This window comes from Ptychodera flava, chromosome 13 (assembly GCF_041260155.1).
Source record: "Ptychodera flava strain L36383 chromosome 13, AS_Pfla_20210202, whole genome shotgun sequence".
Taxonomy (NCBI): domain Eukaryota; kingdom Metazoa; phylum Hemichordata; class Enteropneusta; family Ptychoderidae; genus Ptychodera; species Ptychodera flava.
In genome coordinates this window covers 20,590,972-20,609,385 of record NC_091940.1, presented here as the reverse complement: position 1 = coordinate 20,609,385, position 18,414 = coordinate 20,590,972, and the positions used below count along the sequence as shown (strand labels likewise).

General features: G+C 39.7%; 1 protein-coding gene across 2 annotated transcripts; it reads left to right on the top strand.

Annotated features, from left to right (window-relative positions):
• Positions 1 to 476: 476 nt before the first annotated feature.
• LOC139147770 (NXPE family member 4-like) lies at positions 477 to 17,437 on the top strand. Of its 2 annotated transcripts, none has more exons than XM_070718966.1 (6): positions 477 to 702; positions 3,647 to 3,791; positions 11,041 to 11,252; positions 13,784 to 14,344; positions 15,118 to 15,170; positions 15,689 to 17,437. In XM_070718966.1, the coding sequence occupies exons 2-6, from the start codon at positions 3,687 to 3,689 to the stop codon at positions 16,474 to 16,476; spliced, it is 1,719 nt and encodes a 572-aa protein (XP_070575067.1). In that variant the 5' UTR covers positions 477 to 702; positions 3,647 to 3,686; the 3' UTR covers positions 16,477 to 17,437. The 2 variants fall into 2 exon arrangements, with proteins under 2 accessions (XP_070575067.1, XP_070575068.1); XM_070718967.1 differs by lacking the exon at positions 477 to 702 and adding an exon at positions 3,070 to 3,239.
• The last annotated feature ends 977 nt before the right edge of the window (positions 17,438 to 18,414 follow it).

Genomic DNA, 18,414 nt, shown 5'->3' with positions numbered 1-18,414 from the left:
CCATTTCACGGACTTTGGTAGCCGCGGGACTACCGCTAATTTCGAGCCATAATACATACATACATATATACATACAGACATACAGACAGACAGACACACAGACAGACAGACAGACATACAGACGTACATACATACAGACAGACATACAGACATAAAATCAATTGCATTTTGGTCAAATAAACACAAAAGTGAAAAATTTCTGGAAGGTTCATCGTGAACCGCGTGTATTACAAATACATAGTGGTACAAGGTGTCCGGAATCGGTAAGCGTACCCTGGTAGCATGTTCACACCCGTCAAGAATGGCCAAAAGTGTTAAAATCAATAGTAATTCAGTTAAGCTATGCCAATGAGTTAACACAAAATTACGATGCATAAACAATGACATCCTGGTAAACCACTCATTTGCCAACATATGACGCCTGTGTGCGTCCTGTCTGGGTTCTTTCGCTGTAAAACGCATGCGCAAGACTTGTCCAAGTCACGGGGTATTTCGTTACTGGGGCCAATCACAGTAGCTAAATGGAGTATCAGCTTCGACTGGACAAATGTAACATATTACGTACCTTTTCTTACCATCAAGGCAGCGTTACGGTCTCGGCACCGCAAGCAGCTGAATCCAAGGTTTCAAGCAAGGATTACAGACTGAATAGGCCAGCGGTGCAGCAGTAACAGTCTAAGGTATAGCAGCCGCGAGTGGAGAGTGAATTCTCCAGCTTGGGTATACACTACTTGCATTTTACAACCAGGTTACGCCCTCGATAAATTATCAAGGAGGAGGCACAAAACAGGGTCGTTGTGTTGTGGTTTGACAAGTTACTTATTATCATACCTGCGCTGACAATAAACAGGATTTACATCACCCGTGCAATGAGACCAGGTGCGCTATGTTTGAAAGCCCCACCCGCAGTTTCAACCAGGATGTAGTATTGTCCTTTTGTGGATATAAAATATTTACAAAGTTTCTTTATTCAAACTTCACTGATAATCGGACTAAAGGGGGCAGTTGCGACATTGATGAGAAAAACATCCACGACTTCGGTGAGTTGTTTTCAATTGTAATAATAATAATAATAATAATAATAATAATAATAATATTGGGGTTCTTATATAGCGCACATATCCACAAGTACATGTGATCAAGGCGCTTTACAATTATTATTACCCCTGGTCACTGGACCTAATATGATACCACTCAACTCCCTGGGGAGCAAACAACAGCTCACATGTGCAGCCAATAAGCGCAGCAGAGCTACACGCACACATAACAATCTCTGTCCTACCAGGTACCCATCACTCCTGGGTGGGGAGAAACAATGAGGAATAAAGTGCCTTGCTCAAGGACACAACACCACAGCCATGCCGGGGCTCGAACTCATTCTTTGATCGTGAGTCCACTGCCTTAGCCATTGGCCCATGATGCCTCCTTAATTGTTAAAGGCTTGTTCGACGAGACGGGCTTACAGAAATCCGCCGTTAAAATATGAGATATTTTACGACCTCATTTTACAATCTCTTCGTGAACGTGTTTTTCAGGCTAAACTATATCGAAAATACCGTTGCCTCAGGGTTTGAAGGCCTCGTTTTACGAATTCTTAATGAACGTGTGCTTTGCCAGGCCAAATTAACTTATCGAAAATACCGTTGTCTCGGGGTCATACTTGTGACTCCAAGCACCGCCGAGTTGAATTCCTTATGCGAGGAATATCCTATCTCTTTTGAATAGAGTCATAATTTGAAAAAAAAAATCGACTGGTGTAGATAGTCTGCAAGGACTCTTTCGCAGTGACATCATTCTTGTTTGTAAACATGACATGGGCTACCTATAGCTGTTTATGCTTCCCCAACTCATCGTTTAGAGTAGGTAAACGTCCGCTACCAGGCGCTGTATGTGAAAGTCGGTGGTTGGCATGGCTGTGAAAGCGCTGGTCTCTGGTAGGTCTGAATGTCGTCCGTAAATTGCAGATTTACCCTGCCAGGGAAACATTATTGGCAAAACATATGTAGATGCCTTTCTCAACGGATATGGAGATAAATCTATCAAAAACTACACCAGCCAACTCCCTTTAGCCTTTCAAGGTCGGAAAATGAGTCAATTTTTTACAGAAGACCCGAAGAAATTGTTGCAATTCCATTTAGGCTACTCTTTCTAACTTCTGTTAAAATCACATTAAATTAGCACAGGGAGATACAGTCTGATAAAAGTGGGATTTCATTTTCATAAAGTTGTAGGATTCTAGCTCGATGTGAGTGTTCAGTGTTCAGTATCGCAAAGGGGGGGGGGGGAGTACGACATAATTTTGCCCTCTAGAGCCGGAAAGCCAATGAAACAACAGTTAAATAACCACCATCGATCAACGTTTGACACACGGCATTCGTGATTGAGCTCCATTTTGAAACCAAAACACAGTCCAGTATGCTGCAACTACAGAAAGCGGGGGCTTTGAGCCCAGTCGGAAATTGTCTCTTAATCCTGGTTCGCATGTTTTAGATTTACGCATTAAACACAAGAGGTATGTATCTATCGACGTAGACCCGTTCTTCAACCATAAATATTATATCCTATCATGGAATTTTGGTGGCAAAAGCCATGTCATAACTTCCATTTTCCTACTGTCGTATACTACATTTAGGCACTCCAAGCGGCGGCTCAACTTTCGTGGTGCAGGCCATGGCGATTGCATCTGTAGCGAGAATGCAAATCAGAGTGGCGTACGCGTTCCGCGTAGTTTGCGAGACAGAATGTGCTTACCCATTTCGAAACACACACGAGGTTCATAGTATATTTTTCTATTTTTCTAAGGATTTCACTTTGTTGTGTGTATCAGTACTTGTTTTTGTCTGTCTGTGTTGTGCTGTTTGTGTTAGTTGTAGAACTTATTTTCGTTGTAGATTAGAAAATAGAAAAAAGTGAATGACTGTCTAGACAGACAAAATAACACAGGCATAAATAAATAAATGACCTATGACCTGGCGAATGCCGTGACAGGAACAAGAGGGTAGGTCGGCTTACTTTTTGTTCGCTATGTTTTCATCTCTTTTTTAATGTTCCGTATGTTTAACGCTCACCATATAATTAAAAATATACCTGCTGTTTGTGTTCGTTGTAGAATTTATTTTTGTAGTAGATTTAAAGCGTAGAAAACTGAAAAAAGTGAATGACTTTAGACGAAAGTGAGAAGTTGCGTAAACAAATAAAATGGCGTATGACCCGGTAAATCCTAAAGCAGGAACACGAGGGTAGGCCGGGATACTTTTTGTTCTTCACTTTTTCATCTTTTTTTTAATGTTCGTTATGCTAACGTTCGCCATCATGATTAAAAAGATATCTGACTTCTGATTGATTCCGGCGTGATTCAGGTGTATGGAATTACGCCAGAATTAAGGCATTTACACGGCAGAATACTAACTTGGGGCTATCAAGAAATGAATTATTTCATTTATGCACGGTTGTCCTTCCGCTTTTAGTTTTCAGGTCGAAATACCTCTCCAGGCTGAAAAACCTCTCTACGTTGTTGTCGCTTTCAATTAATCTTTACTGAGTAAATTTTACTGTGAGAGTTCTTTGTAGTTTTTCCTTGCAGTGTTAAAATGTCCTCTCGTTGTTTTGATAGATGAAACAATACTTGCACTCGTTACTATTGCAGGTCATTGGTGACATAGGACACGTCGGCTAAGAATCGCAGAATGCCAAATTCGACGACCAAAATGCCACCAAGGTCTGTATTTGAAAGGTCTCGCGTTTTCATATTGATAATAGGTGTGGTACTCGGAGCGCTAATTGAGGAAATTGTAAGTACGACTGACAGTTCGTTTATGTGCAAGCACATCGCCTTCAACAGTTTCTTTTCTTACATTTGTATCGATTTTAAATAGCGTAAATTTAGATGTTACAATTTTCTCACCTTTCTGACCCCGTTTCTTCTCTCTCATGGCTATGGTAAAATTCTGGCCGGGGGACCTTACAAGTGAGTAAGTAAGTTTAGCGAAGACATAACTGTCCATACCGCCAGCAAGCAAAGCGACGAGGTAAAAAGCGGGAATAAGATATCTTCTCTTCGCAATAATTCTCCTCTCTCTCTCTCTCTCTCTCTCTCTCTCTCTCTCTCTCTCTCTTGAAGTAGAAAGTAGGACATTTCGAATTAATGGTCTTCGTCTTGGTCAACCACCTTCGGTTTTGATGACCCACAGTACTTTTCCTTTTAAGGCCGAGAGGTGGACCTGTTGCAAAATTGCTACGAGAGCGCGAAATTGGATCATTCAATTGGACATGTACCGCGCATCATTCTACGTCGTTGGGCTTCATATCCCTACCGCGCGTCAAACGCCAGATAAGGGAGCATTCGTTATTTACGGGGAGGGGGGGGGGTTGGTGGAATTTGAGCGACAAATGAAACGTAAAAAGCGACCCCCCTCCAAATCAAATTTCTAAAATTTGACCCCCCCTCAATTCATCAATTGTAAAATGTGACCCCCGCCCCCTGAAGAAAAATTTCATCAGATTTGATTCATTAACCCTTCGCACCCTGTGGCCCCGGGCTGAAAAAGTTTCCTCACATACTAGAGAATCAACATTTTTGGTGAAATGCCAAAATCAAATTTTTTGCACACATATGAACTTGTAATCGCTCTAGTCTAATCAAGTACACTAATATCAATAATCAAGAGTACATTAATACACAGATTTACCTAGTTTTATATTGGAAAAAATTATTCATAGTTTCCATATAGACAAGATAGTGAATCAACATTTCGGTGACATTCCAAAATCAAATTCTTCCACGAACATCCACTTGTTACCACCCTAGTCTAATCAAGTAAATTAATATCAATAATCAAGCGTACATAAATACACAGATTTAACTAGTTTGTAATGGAAAAAATTATTCATAGTTTCCTCTGACAAGATAGTGAATTAACAATTCAGTGAAATTCCAAAATCAAATTTCTTGCTCACACATGCACTGGTAACTACCCTAGTCTTATCAAGTACATTAATATCAATAATCAAGAGTCTATAAATACACAGATTTAGCTAGTTTTGTATTTAAAAGAAATTATTCATAGCTTCTCATAGATTATGTATGGAGGACCTGTGTATTTTCTATTTTGCCTAGGAGTTCTTGTGTGTTATCACTGTATACCTAGGGAGTCCAAGACGGGAACTTTCCAGAGTGTTTTACGTTGCATGCTGCACTGGCACTGGAAGGTTTGAGTGTCAGCGTGTGCTTTTTAAGTCAGATATTTCTCTATTTTGAGTCTTACTCAAGTCAGCAGATATGTAAAGAAACTGGTGAGTGGCAGAGATCGAATTTTATGCGGATCGGCCGCGGACTGTTTAAACCCTACGCCATCCTCTACTTTAGTCGATGGAACGAACATTGCTCACACAAGTGAAAGCCGTGCCATATATTTGCATATACGCACTGGCACGCTAAGATGATAATATCACCACAAGTTGAAAGCTGATCTTTCTGCTGCAGCAAATTGTGTGTTAACTGTGAACTTTATTCCGTTTATGAGTTCAGTCAGATGTCTGAGATTGTCATGAGAACATTATTTATGACCGTTCCACTGAACTTTTGTCGATGCGCGGAGTTAGCAGAGGAAGATTTCAGATTAGTTCGGCATGTCCCGACCGGAAGTAAACAAAAGATCTAAGATGGCTACTCCCATGGTAGCTGAACTGGACGCTGCTTAGCAGTGAATTGCGTGTGTTGTCGCCGACTTTCATGTGCAGACATTACACGGGACTTACAATTGTGCTCATCATCGAACATTAGTTAAAGTCGCGTGTGAACTTTTTGTGTTTCCCAGCCGCGTGGTCAAGTCTGAGGTACCTCTGCGGTAACGTTAAGTTTTCCATAGAAATTGTTAAGCATTTAGAAAGGGTTTGAACAGAGTTTTGTTCTAACAGTGTGTTCGACTCCTGCCGTCGGGAGGTCGATCAGTACGGTTACTGTTACCATGGAGTAATATTTATAGTTTTGAAGTACGGTTTTACTATTTTATATGTAGACCCCGATATTTGACACAATATAGTAATATACAGAAGTTGTTTGTTACATTATATTATATATGACTGTGTGTTGGTTCTCATTTCATGCCCCATGCTGTGTAGCCCTGCGTACAGGTGTGTGCACGTGTGTTCCAGCATTATATGGCCTCTACCAAAGCCCTGCAATGGTCTTTGAACAGACTTGAGGCCTCTGCGGCCTGGATCTGGACCGCAATGAAGACTAAAGGGTCTTTTTGGCCGAAATTCTGCTCTATTTGGGCAAAATCCTTTCCCTGCCTACCTTTACCTCCTAACCAAACCCAGAAAAGATGCGATTGACTTCTCCTAACGTCCAAAACCGCTCATTTTCTGAAACATAACATACTCGACAAGTTGTTTACCCATTACATGGAGATTCCCATTTTGAATCTCGCTGCAGAGACCCCAGTTTATCTCCACAGACCGTTGCAGGGCTGTGGTGGAGGCCGTATACGCCAGGAACACACAGACCTGTACTCAGGGCTACATGCTCTGTTGCTGCTCTAGAGAGGTTAACGCCAGTCTCGGACTTGTTGGCCCTGCTAGAGAAATAAATTTGGCTGAGCTTCGGTCGGTTATTATTCTGCCGTCTCGAAACATCGGTTACTCAAGCAACATTTCGGTGAAATTCCAAAGTCAATTTTGTTTTCCATAACTCAATACAAACCTTTGTAAAATTTGACCCCCCCCTTCAATCATTGATTGTAAAATTTGACCCCCCCCTAAAAAGCGGTTTTGTAAAAGTCAACCCCCCTGATTTCCACCAATCCCCCTCCCCGTAAATAACGAATGCTCCCTAAAAACATCCTAGTGTGTTTCATATAATTTTATGCGATTGATATGGTTTTGTTGACTAAGATTTCATGATTCGAATGGAAATCAACTGAAGATATCTTCTGTCAGGCAAAGACTATTTTAATTTTCTAATTCTAGCTTTTAAAACTACAGTGTTAAGCTTAACCGTCGCAGGACTCATGATCAGTCCTTTTTTCTACGGTCCCTCTGCAGGGATCGTGATCAGTCCTAGCACTATGCAGCGGCTCTGATTGCTAACATATGCTGAGGCGCCCTCAGCGGAGCCCCGATCTGGGAAAGGTCTGTTCAGTCTCAGTTACCCAGACTGCTCTGCGAGGATCCTTTTCAAAAATCCTCGCAAGATGGCGCGATACGTTCAAGAGCGATGATCCTTGGAGCAACTGATATATGATGTAATTATCATTTTTTGAGACAAAGTGTTGGAAAATGTAGCGTCAACACTTTCAAGGTTATGTTCATAAAGTTGCTTTCGAAGTACCACCTTAATAAGGAGTGTGAACTATGTTTTTTATTCTGGACCAGTTGTATTATACTTGACTTGATCCAACACCAATAGAATCCCATACTCCAATGGACTGAGACGGAAAGTCTCACACTCGCTGGAGACAGAAATTCCCCTACTCGGGTGAGACATTTCATAACCCAATTTGATGTTGGACTATTTTTCTCGTCCCTTCAACAATTGAGAAAATTGCAGTAATCTTATTTTACCGTAGAACACATTGTCATCATTAAGTTTCTTTGATTTATATCATTCCTCTTCGAAAAACATAGTCCACATCCACTTACATACAAAGCTATACGAAACATGTTGAAACTGATGAACGTTTTCTTCTCACAACATTCGGTATTATAATTTGGCATTTCATTAGGGAAAATAAACACAACACGAATGCACAAACTCATTGAGTTTGTTGAAGTGTGTCGCCTGTCCGTGCTATAGTTCCGGTTTTATATTACGCGACCGCCTAATCGCCAAATAAGGGAGCCGTCATTATTTACGGCCTGGGAGGGGTCGGAGGAATTTCTTTAGAAACTCCAAAATTTCGAGTAACCCCCCTGCCAACCATGACGTGTTTGAGTAACCCCCTATCTGCTACAGAAATTTTGAGTGACCCCCCAAAAAAAGAAATTGGGAAAGTTAAATATCTATACAGTAAAATGGATTGTTGCTGCGACAGGCCCTGTACAGACACTGATTAAACCATGTTGTACAGGTCTGTGTTGGAAAGAGGTTCCATTGCTGTGACAGGGGCTGATGTACATGTCTGTATATAGTGCTCTGATGACATGCAGTGTTCTCCGTAGGATTTTTTCACAAGAGGGCGAAGATATTGTGTGAAAGCACCACAAGCGACCGCGCAAAGGGGGGAGGTAAGGAGGGGGGTGTTCCCCCTCCTGCCGTTGGAGCTTTTGAAAAATAGAAATTAAAATGGTGTTATTTGGTGGCACTTGGGGAGTATTTTTTTCAGATTTTTTTCTTATAAAGAACTCAAAGGAACAGAAATCTGAGACAGTATTCCAAAACTTATATTCCAGTTCACTGATTTCAATGAAGATTACATTTTTTGAAAACGAAGAAATAGCGACAGACATATATTTATTCACATTTATTATTTATTTTCCTGCAATAAAAGATGGGTTTGTTGCCAAGGCATTCCACTGGTTTTAAACTTTATAGAATCAGAATTAACTTGCTTTACACATTTCCCCGTATCGGTAACCTATACAATGTAGAATATTGCAGACGTTTCTCATGAATTTTCAGGCAAGTATATCAATCATTAATCAGGAAATACTGAAAAATGTACTCAGTACTAGCCTGTAACATTAAAGGATTGTCACGTCGAATAGCTGATCATTCTCGTCTGAAGATCACAATAACGTGAAACACATAGTGTAATGAGATTTCAGTTTCTACTTGAAACCACCTGTGATGATTATGATATATATATATATATATATATATATATATATATATATATATATATATATATATATATATATATATATATATATATATATATATATATATATATATATATATATATATATATATATATATATATATATATATATATTATATATATGTGTGTGTACATATACCGCTATGAACATACATATCTCAAGCATACATATTGCTGTTCTTTACTATTATTGTTGTATTAATTTATTTTTCACTAAATACTTCAGTACATATCAACAAAATTGAGTCGCCCCCCCTCTTTCTTGTTCTCCACTTTTGAGCAACCCCCCTTGTAGCTTTCCATTTTTTGAGTGACCCCCTCAGATTCCTCCAACCCCCCAGGCCATAAATATTGGCGGCTCCCTAACACACGCAGCTTTGGGCGCGGAGACTGCAAAGGACCAATCACCGTCCCTCCACCCAGGGAGGGACGGTGGACCAATTAATGAGCATACGTAAAACAGATTTTGCTCGCGCGACAAAACAGAGTGTGAGAGCACAGAGAAACATATAGACAGAGTGGCAACACTTGCATGCCTTTTGTTCCATGGTCGTCTCGGTAGACTATTGGCTTTTCATATTAAAATGAGCTTCAAAGGTGTTAAACTTTTGGAGGCTTTGTTTGTGGTTGATAATTACACGAGATTATGCGTAAAATACGACGAGATGGCATCGTACTGCCAGTCGCGTAGCAACCATAGTTACTTTGTGAGCTCTCAGGCCAGAAACACTGCTTCACGCCAATCAAAACATAACACGCCAGCAGTTTCATAAACATGTCCTTCCTTGACGCACGTGTAAAAGACGGTATAACTGACCGTAAACCATTGAGTAAAACCAGACAGTATCGATAAAAGACTTTCAAATTTGGTTCAAATACACTCATTATATATTCATAAAAATATGAGAGGAATTTTTAAAACGGTAAAACTCATTTTCCTGAAGCTCAAAACACTCCCGTTTTCGCCAGCACGACAATTCTGCTCAGCATCACACGACAACAACAACACAAACTTTGCCGAACATACTTTCGCTTAACAATTGGCGAAAGTCCGAAAATTACCGAAGGATTCATGGTCGGCACTCTTCGGAAAAGCGAGGCGAGAGCAACCTGAGGCGAGGCGAACATGGATGGGTTACGTAACCGCTTCACGCCTTAAACAATACCCGTTGCCACTCTATCTATCTTTCTCTATGAAACAGAGTGTGAGAGTAATAGAGCCTGCGGTTTGCATGAAACACGATATCCCCATCGAGTGTGAGAAATCAGATCAAAGGTTCTGAGTGTGTGAGACTTTTTCTCACATAAGCACAAAATGGTATAAATTCTCACTGGAAACATTGAGTGATTATTTTAAGTGTATTAGTGACTATTTTCATACGTGGCTATATATTATTCCGCGTCACTAAATATAGTACTCGATTTCTCTCAATTTACACCTACACATTTTCACGAATTCACTGCTGATACCTCAACTTCTTGGCGATATGTTCCAAGTGGCCTATGTCCACTAGTTATTTTGAAAATTTGATCGTTTTTTGTGAGTCTGTCACCAACGACGTTCAACATTATCCAAAAGCGTGACAACTCTGTCGTCTGCCACCGCACTGTGACCTACTCACTTTGTAGTTCCGGTCGGGGTGGTACTCATCGCGCAATTGGACAATATTTTGCACATTGAGCGAAAGACCATTTATTATCCCGTCAAAGCTTGTGTTACCGCTTTCGTATATGCGAATTTATACACAGTGTTTGACAATTTCTGAGATTGTGGAATCGATTTTTCTCGAACCGTCGATTCCACACTCAAAGTAGCTAAGAATGTGAGAAATAGAAGTCTTTGTTCGCAGTCATTACTAAGGAGTGACTTCGAGAGTCATGGTAACATCACATTGAAGCTATATTTTCCGTTACTGTATCTCGAAACATAATAACTAGATCATACGTCGATTGGCTCCTATGACGAATCGCTCTTGTCTTTGTCGCACAAGCTTACTCGGAGATTTTTGAGTGGGACTTCTTCAGACTGTGAAGCAGCGGCCGGATGAGAGCCACTCAGTGAGTCTGGGTAATAGATACTAAGGCTTGCTGAACCAGGAACCATTTCATGAATCACACACACACTACAGTGCGAGGCATCAGTTGTAGTTTCTTATCAACTAATATGTAGAGTTTTACATGTTTCATGAGTTTTCATCAGAATTTCCACGTTGTTTAACAGTACTGGTTTGGTCGACCGACCCAGCTGACTGTTGCTGATAGCCTCGGAAACAAGACGTGCTCGGATAGGTCCTTACAAAAGCATTTGACAAGAACTGCTGGGCCAGACATTTCAATAGATTTTCAGACTGAAGACGAGGAAATCATACTCAGAGGAAAGCCTTTCACAAGGTCCCTGAGAAAGTTTCACGTTATATCGACAGCTAAATCAAGGCAAGTATACAGCCGCAATTTACGGCCATGAGGTCGGGGGATGGACTCTACCGTATACTAAAATGGCGAACAGAAAGGGTTTACTCTGTCAAAAAAACACCACTGACGAAATCAATAGTGCAATGTCGAACCACTAGTTACCTGTTGGTACCAGGTGTCCGGAATGGGTAAGCGTATCCTGTTAGCATGCTACAAAAGTCAAGATTGAAGTAAAGTGACAAAGTAATTGTACGATAATTCAGCCAGTTACCAAATTACTGTTGTGATTCAGAGCCAGGAATAATGTCTCTCATCATCTGAATATCAGATTTTTCACATTTTGATATAATATCTCCATATCTACCATAACTTCCTAAATGATCTAGCCAACCTACTTAGTTAGAAGTGGTGAATTTTCAAAGTATCACCAAATCGTGATTTTAACGTCAAATGTTGATGTAGTATGCATCTCGAAAGTGCAAGACTTAAACTTTTGTTCATACTTTCCTCAATGAAACTTTCAGTCATTACCTTACTCAATCAAAAACAATAATCGGGGGTCATCCTGCAAATTTTGATACCAGAGAAACAAGTAATCTAAGATTTACCGATATTAAAAATTCAAAATGGGTGCCATCCCTATGTTAACTCTATGGCAAAAATGAAATTTTCGATTTTCGAAAAATTAAGCCTAGTAAAACGTTTTCTTACACCAAGAGCTTTAAAATGAACCCTCATATGTGGTATATCAGTAAAGAATTGTAAAAATTGAGAGACAGAATACCTGTCCCCAAGGCGTGTTCTACCTTAAAGGTATACAGTCACCTGTAATCTAAATATGCCCATATATGGTCAAAGGGGCGTTCCTTAGTATTCAAAATGCCCATGTGGGGGCGCTGTTTTTAAAAAGCGGCCACCCGCTTAAAATCTGTGATTGGTTAGATTTTCTCTTTCCATGGTAACTGTGGCAAAATTGGAACAGGTGATAGTATACCTTTAACCGGTATATACATCGTTTTTGGGGAGACCCTATCCGGACCCCTATCAATTCACCGCTTTCCTACTTCCTGTTTTTTTAAGCACATACTGTTTAACAATGCAATGCCTAAGGCCTGCCTTAAAACTCTTCCTGTATCATCTAGCAGTGACATGCTTTGTCGCATCTCACTGCCGGACCATACTGGCAGAGTTACAATCAGTACGGATCTAGTGTAGGTAAGCATGATGATGTTAAATGTATAAATGACCGTTTGACGAACAGCTTTGTGCATGAGATAGTGAGGTTCACGTTAAATTTGTGTTCTAGATATATAAAATAAAAAAACAATCATTTTTAAAATCAGCAAAAACTTCAGCATCGGGAGGGGCCACATCATCTCCTGGCCTCCCGAGTCTACTGTTGCAGTCATATATATATATATATATGTATGTATGTATAATCTCCTAGTATTTCGAACGAGTGTGACGTCATCCTAGCCTAGTCGTTTTCCTATTGACCCATTCATAAATGACATGCCAAATGGCGCGACTGATGAACAACTTCATAAATAAACAGCTTAATTTACCATTGAAGGGAGGGGTGTCGTTCCATCTGAGGTTCTGCGACTTTCTTATGAATATAATGCCTCTTTTTAGAAATTTGCAATGAATGTCGAACAAAGTAAAGCAAATACAGCATTTGATGCACGTTCATAGGTCGAAAGTCTTGTTGTTTTCCAATCTCTGCAAGACTTTGCCAAATTAACTTTGGTCGTTTCCCTTCGTTCAAATGAAGCTGCTGTGGTCGCAGTTATCTGTTTCGGTACAGCAGCCATTTTAAAATATTCGAAATGTCTCAAGACCAGGTCGACTGAAAGACATTGCTAAATTATTCGTTTTTTGAGCTCAGGTAAATGTTGTATAGGTTCGTCCATGGATCAACGTACAATGAGTGACATTCAAAAGTCACATCATCGTAATCTATTGAGTTGTGAGACTCACCTCAGGTATACCAGCGGGCCTTCAATTTTGCAAAATTACCACCGAGGGCGCTGTTTTGGTCTCTTGTTCAAATTTTCAATGGACTTTCCCAAACAAAATTAGATCAGTAGTACAAACTAACACTACTCATTCAATAGTCAATGAGATTTGAGTCGTTTAACGTGCTGTAGTAGGAATATTGAGCTCAACGCTACCATAGTCGCCAACGGGAAATTAATTACGGTCTTGTTAGGAAGTTGGGATACCTCATGTTGTGTATAGAACAGACCCGTTGTATTGGTCCCTATACACACATTCGCAGATGGGACGACCCCTCCCAGGCTTTCAAGCAGTGACTTTCAAGCAGTTGAATGGACCGTACATTCTTTCACGATTGTCTAAAAAGCTTTTTCATTGCTAGGTACCTGTGAGATTTACCTTCGACTGACGACTGACTGAGCATTTTTGTCGATTATTCTGTGTTCTGACAAGTTCTTTGCTTGCAAAGGTTTCCAGATTTCGACGAATCGTTTATTCGTGAGTAAATGTAATAATTTAAATCATTCATGTTACTGTCTGCTCCCTCCCTTCAGATTTTATCTCCGGGAGAATGGAAAAAACCCACCACCCGCCTTTAAAGGGCAAATCCTCAATGTGACCATTGATACCTATGATGCTTACGGGCGACAACGCACGGAGGGGGGTGATTTCTTCTTTGCCGTCATGTCCAATACAAAATTACAAAAGTCGACCGCCGGAAGAATTGTCGATCATAACAATGGTTCATACACGGTTCAGTTTTATGCTGGTTGGGCAGGTCCAGCTAGTATCGTGATAACACTGGTTCATCCTCGCGAGGCGGTGAACTGGATTGAAACTGTGTATCGACCAAAGGAACGATGCATCGACTGGAATGCGTCGTTCAAGAATCACAATACGACCGAAGAAAGCACATGTTATGTGTTTAGAGGTGCAACTTTGAAGAACAAATGTGTTTACAGCAACGAAAATGCCCTAGGGAAAACAGAATTCGTGTGTGACAGCCCAAAGCATTTGTCATGTGATGATATCAGTACGGTTAAATCTGATATGAGGACATTGGTAACATATGTGCAACACTCCCTTTCAGATGAAGAGGATTTTTTGTTTAAAAAGTGAGTGAAACATAAGAATATGTAGTATACTTAGTTATAGATATGTATGTATGTATGTGGGTAGGTATGTAGCTAGGTCTAGGTAGGTAGGTAGGTTAGTCGGTCGGTAAGTAAGTAGGTTGGTTGGTAAGTAAATAAGTAAGTCGGTAGTTGGGTTGTACTACATGTGACAGATAAAGTCTCAATAAATCTTTATTTTGTTTCAGGATGTCTTTCTTGATTGGGTACATTATTTTGATTATTGAAAATGTTAAAGCTTCGCAAATTAATTTCAAGGTTCAGAAAATAGCCAAAATAAAAGAACAGAATGCAAATTTCTGTCAAATATATTCTAGTAGTGACTTCCATCACAATATTCTAAAGTTGCATACAAACTGTGTGTCAAGATTTCCAGATGGTTTTTGTTAGAAGCTGTATATCAGATAGCAATCAAATTAGTTTTTCAGATTTCGGGGAAGGACATATTCGAGGTTTGGTTTTAATGCTTGTAATGAATTTGATAAATGTCAATTTTAGTGCAACTTACAATGTTTTACAAAATATAATTTAGTATGTTCGATTACTTTACGATATTCATCGAAATTGTGCCTTTTTGTCGCCATAAAGTTACATTAACACATTTATGATTAGCTGATTTATAATAATGTGTTATATAAATATGGTCTTTAGAATGGGTTTGCTTTCGGAAAAGCTACAAACCAAGCAATCGAATAATGTGTTTCTTCAGACACCGGCATTTCATTTCCTTTGTATTATTTCTTCTCGTTTTGCAGGCCTTACCTGATGACTCCATTGGCTGGCAGCCCAATGAAAATCGAAATAAAAGGTCAGCTTCAGGAACTTTATTAACCTTGTATTTTATAGTGGCGAGGACGATTAATACATCTTTAACAGTTACGGTGAAATTTGTGGCGCAATGCAGTCGCATTTGAAATTTTAAGGTAGAATGCGCCTCTGGGACAGATATTTGGGCTCTCAAATTTTTACAATTCTTTTTCTGATCTACCACTTGTTGGGAGGGGGGGGGGCATTTTATTTTCGAACATTTTATTTCCCCCATGGGTTACGGCCATTTTGAATTCAAATACCGTACATGTCAGGAAATTTGCTTCTCTAGTACCAAACTTTTAATTTTATTCTTGATTTGTAAAGAAAATGTCACTGAGCAAAGTTTGAGCTTAAGATAAGTCTTCACTTTCGGGGCGCATACTTACTTATTGGTTGTTAAAAGTGCCTATCGACTTTTATTATATCACTTAAAATATTATATTATATTATGTCCCTATCATGACAATCTTTAAAAACACAACCACTATGCATCATTTTGTCACTTTAAAATTTCAGAACCAAAGTCTGAGAACAAATTTGCTCGTCTTCTACCAGGTGCCTTACGACCTTGTGGACCAGATCTCCCAATGCCGATATCAGATGGTTTCTGGGAGAGCACCACGAAATGGACTTCCCTCGCCTGCATGGCACGTCACTGGAATGCCGACCAAATAATACAATGTGCTCACGGCAAGAGTTTCGTGATTATAGGGGACTCGACGACCAGACAGTGGCATGCAGCTATAACAAAAAAGTTAAAGCTGAAGCTCGAAGGGGGTAAGCTTTTACAAAGATCTGAAGGAAGCTCCCAAAACATCAGTGCGACTTTTCATTTCCACGCGGTGGTAGTCGGAAGTGCCGTGATAGATTTTTGGAAGCAGAGATTCGAGAGTGACATAATTGACAATATTACAGACAGTCAGTGTAACTCTGTCATTGTGTTAAGTGTCTCCTATCATTTCGCATCTTGGACAAAGGATTCATATGAAGAGCGGCTATTCAGAATACGTCTGGCAATTATACGTCTGAGGAAACGCTGTCAAGACATTATCATCGTGGTCAAAAGTGCCCATCCAAGAGATCATAGGGGAATGGAGGCATACATTCACAGTAGTGACTGGACACTCTATGATATGAACAGAAAGATGAGAGAGTCGTTTCGGGGTCTTGGCGTGAATTTTGTCGATATATATGACATGTCATTAGCTCACTTTGCTAAAAACAATGTCCACATGCCAGTAGACACAGTAATTCCCCAACAAGTAGACTTGCTGTTTTCATATATATGTCCGAATTTGCAGTGACAAACTTGTCATTGCAAGGAATTAAAAGCCCCTGTCCCTCAAACCAGCTTTCAATAGACATGGCAGAGTGGATAAGGGTGTCGATCAGCAAGTTTCAATATTTAGGGTCAAGTGACGACTGCTACACAGAACACCACTTGTTTCTAGCTAATCAAAAAGTAATTTCCCTGCACAGAAGAAAATAATTTCCATCTTTGTTGATTTAAGGTAGAACGCGCCTCGGGGAGGAGAAATTCGGACTCCCAAACTTTTACAATTCATTTCTGATATACCCGTTTTAAAGCTCTTGATGTAAGAAAACTTTTCCACGCTTACTTTTTCCAAATTCGAAAATGTTATTTTTCTCATTGAGTTAACACACGGATGGCGGCCATTTTGAATTTTAAATATCAGTAAATCTTTGGTTATTTGTTTCTCAATTGCCAACATTTGCAAGGTGACCCCAATTTTGATTCTTAATTTTTAATGAGAATGGTTGATAGATTCCTCCAGGAAAGTTTGAGCATTAGTTTAAGTCTTTCATTTCTGAGGCGAATACTACCTTTAAATACAATTTTAATTTGAAGGAGTCCACAACTCTAAAATTTGAAAAGTGAATCGATATTTTTTCAATAATCTTATGTGTTTACCAAATATTTTGATAATTTCAATCTTAAATGATATGGTGAATCAGCCGCGTAATCTTAAGTGATGATTAAACTGGCATATTATTGTAAAAGAATTTGTATCGGCACGAAGCATGAATGAAAATGTTGTATTGTTTAGTTATGTTCAATTGTTTTCGTTTGGCATATATATAGGAATTGTTAAATTGTTGTACTTGGGCCTCAGCCCAAGTACATTTGTTTTCATTCCGTGGGAAAAAACTCTGTAAGGTATAACCATTCCTGGCTGAGACCAGGGAGGGCAAAATGTCTTGGCTTCATCTTTCTTGGCATAATAAATGGCGTAATGATGTTAACTGAATGGAAGTGCTGCTCTCAGCCAGTCTTGAATAAGTGAGATGTGAATATTAATGCTTCTCTATCTGAGTTTTTGCCACAAAATCTTCTGAATATAATCAAAATGTGCATCGAAATGCAACAATTATTGCACCCTCCGTTTCCTAGGCGATGATGGCACGACCCTTGCTACACCCACTGGACGAGCCAAAGTGGGAGGGGTAATTTCAGTTTGGTCGAACAAGAGGGCTCGAGACCAGAATTTAACATTTAAACTCGAAACATGTTTAATCGCTGACAAGATGTGGACTAGCGTTAATCAAAGTAAAAGTGTAAGACGGAAAGGTTTTATATCCCGGACACGATGAAAAACATTACGACTGGAAACTGCACCCCCAGTTGAGAATAGTACTGCCCACAGCGATGGAGAACACTTATCCTCGAGCTGAGAAAACCAGACCATCATTTCGAAATAGAGCTGCAGATTCGAGAAGCTCGTTCAAAATAGCTAGGTACACCCCATAAAGGGGTGGTTTCGAGTTTTGAGGGCAAATTTCGCCTCCTTCATATAGAAATCGTACGTTTGTTTTTCCAGGAGAACACACCATTTGACACAAAATTTGCATGTAAAGGGGTCTCCAGTAAGCACGTGGTCAAATCTGGCATAAGAAACAATATGAAATGTTGGGTAAAGCCAGTCCAAAATAAACTGATTTGAACTTTTGTGTTGTGTAATTTATACCACTGCAGTAACATTACCTTTTTTGGACAACATCACACAATGTAATACGTTTTGAAACTGAATACTCCGACGTATTCTGTGTCTCCTTTGCTAAAAAATACGGTATTCCGATTACCATGTAAGGAGATGATGACGTCAAGACAGATTTGTAGTGCGTTTGGTCCTGGATGGTGCACGAAGTTTTGTCAAGGTAGCTTGTGTATTTATTTCCTAAATGGGAGAGATTAGGGTCGATCTAAACGAAGGCCGAAGAAT

Excerpts from the sequence above, each read along its gene's own strand:
- LOC139147770 (XM_070718966.1), top strand. The coding sequence starts at position 3,687 with ATGCCAAATTCGACGACCAAAATGCCACCAAGGTCTGTATTTGAAAGG. Across the intron at positions 3,792-11,040 it reads GAGCGCTAATTGAGGAAATT|TACTGGTTTGGTCGACCGAC; the intron begins GTAAGTACGACT and ends GTTGTTTAACAG. Across the intron at positions 14,345-15,117 it reads GAGGATTTTTTGTTTAAAAA|GCCTTACCTGATGACTCCAT; the intron begins GTGAGTGAAACA and ends CTCGTTTTGCAG.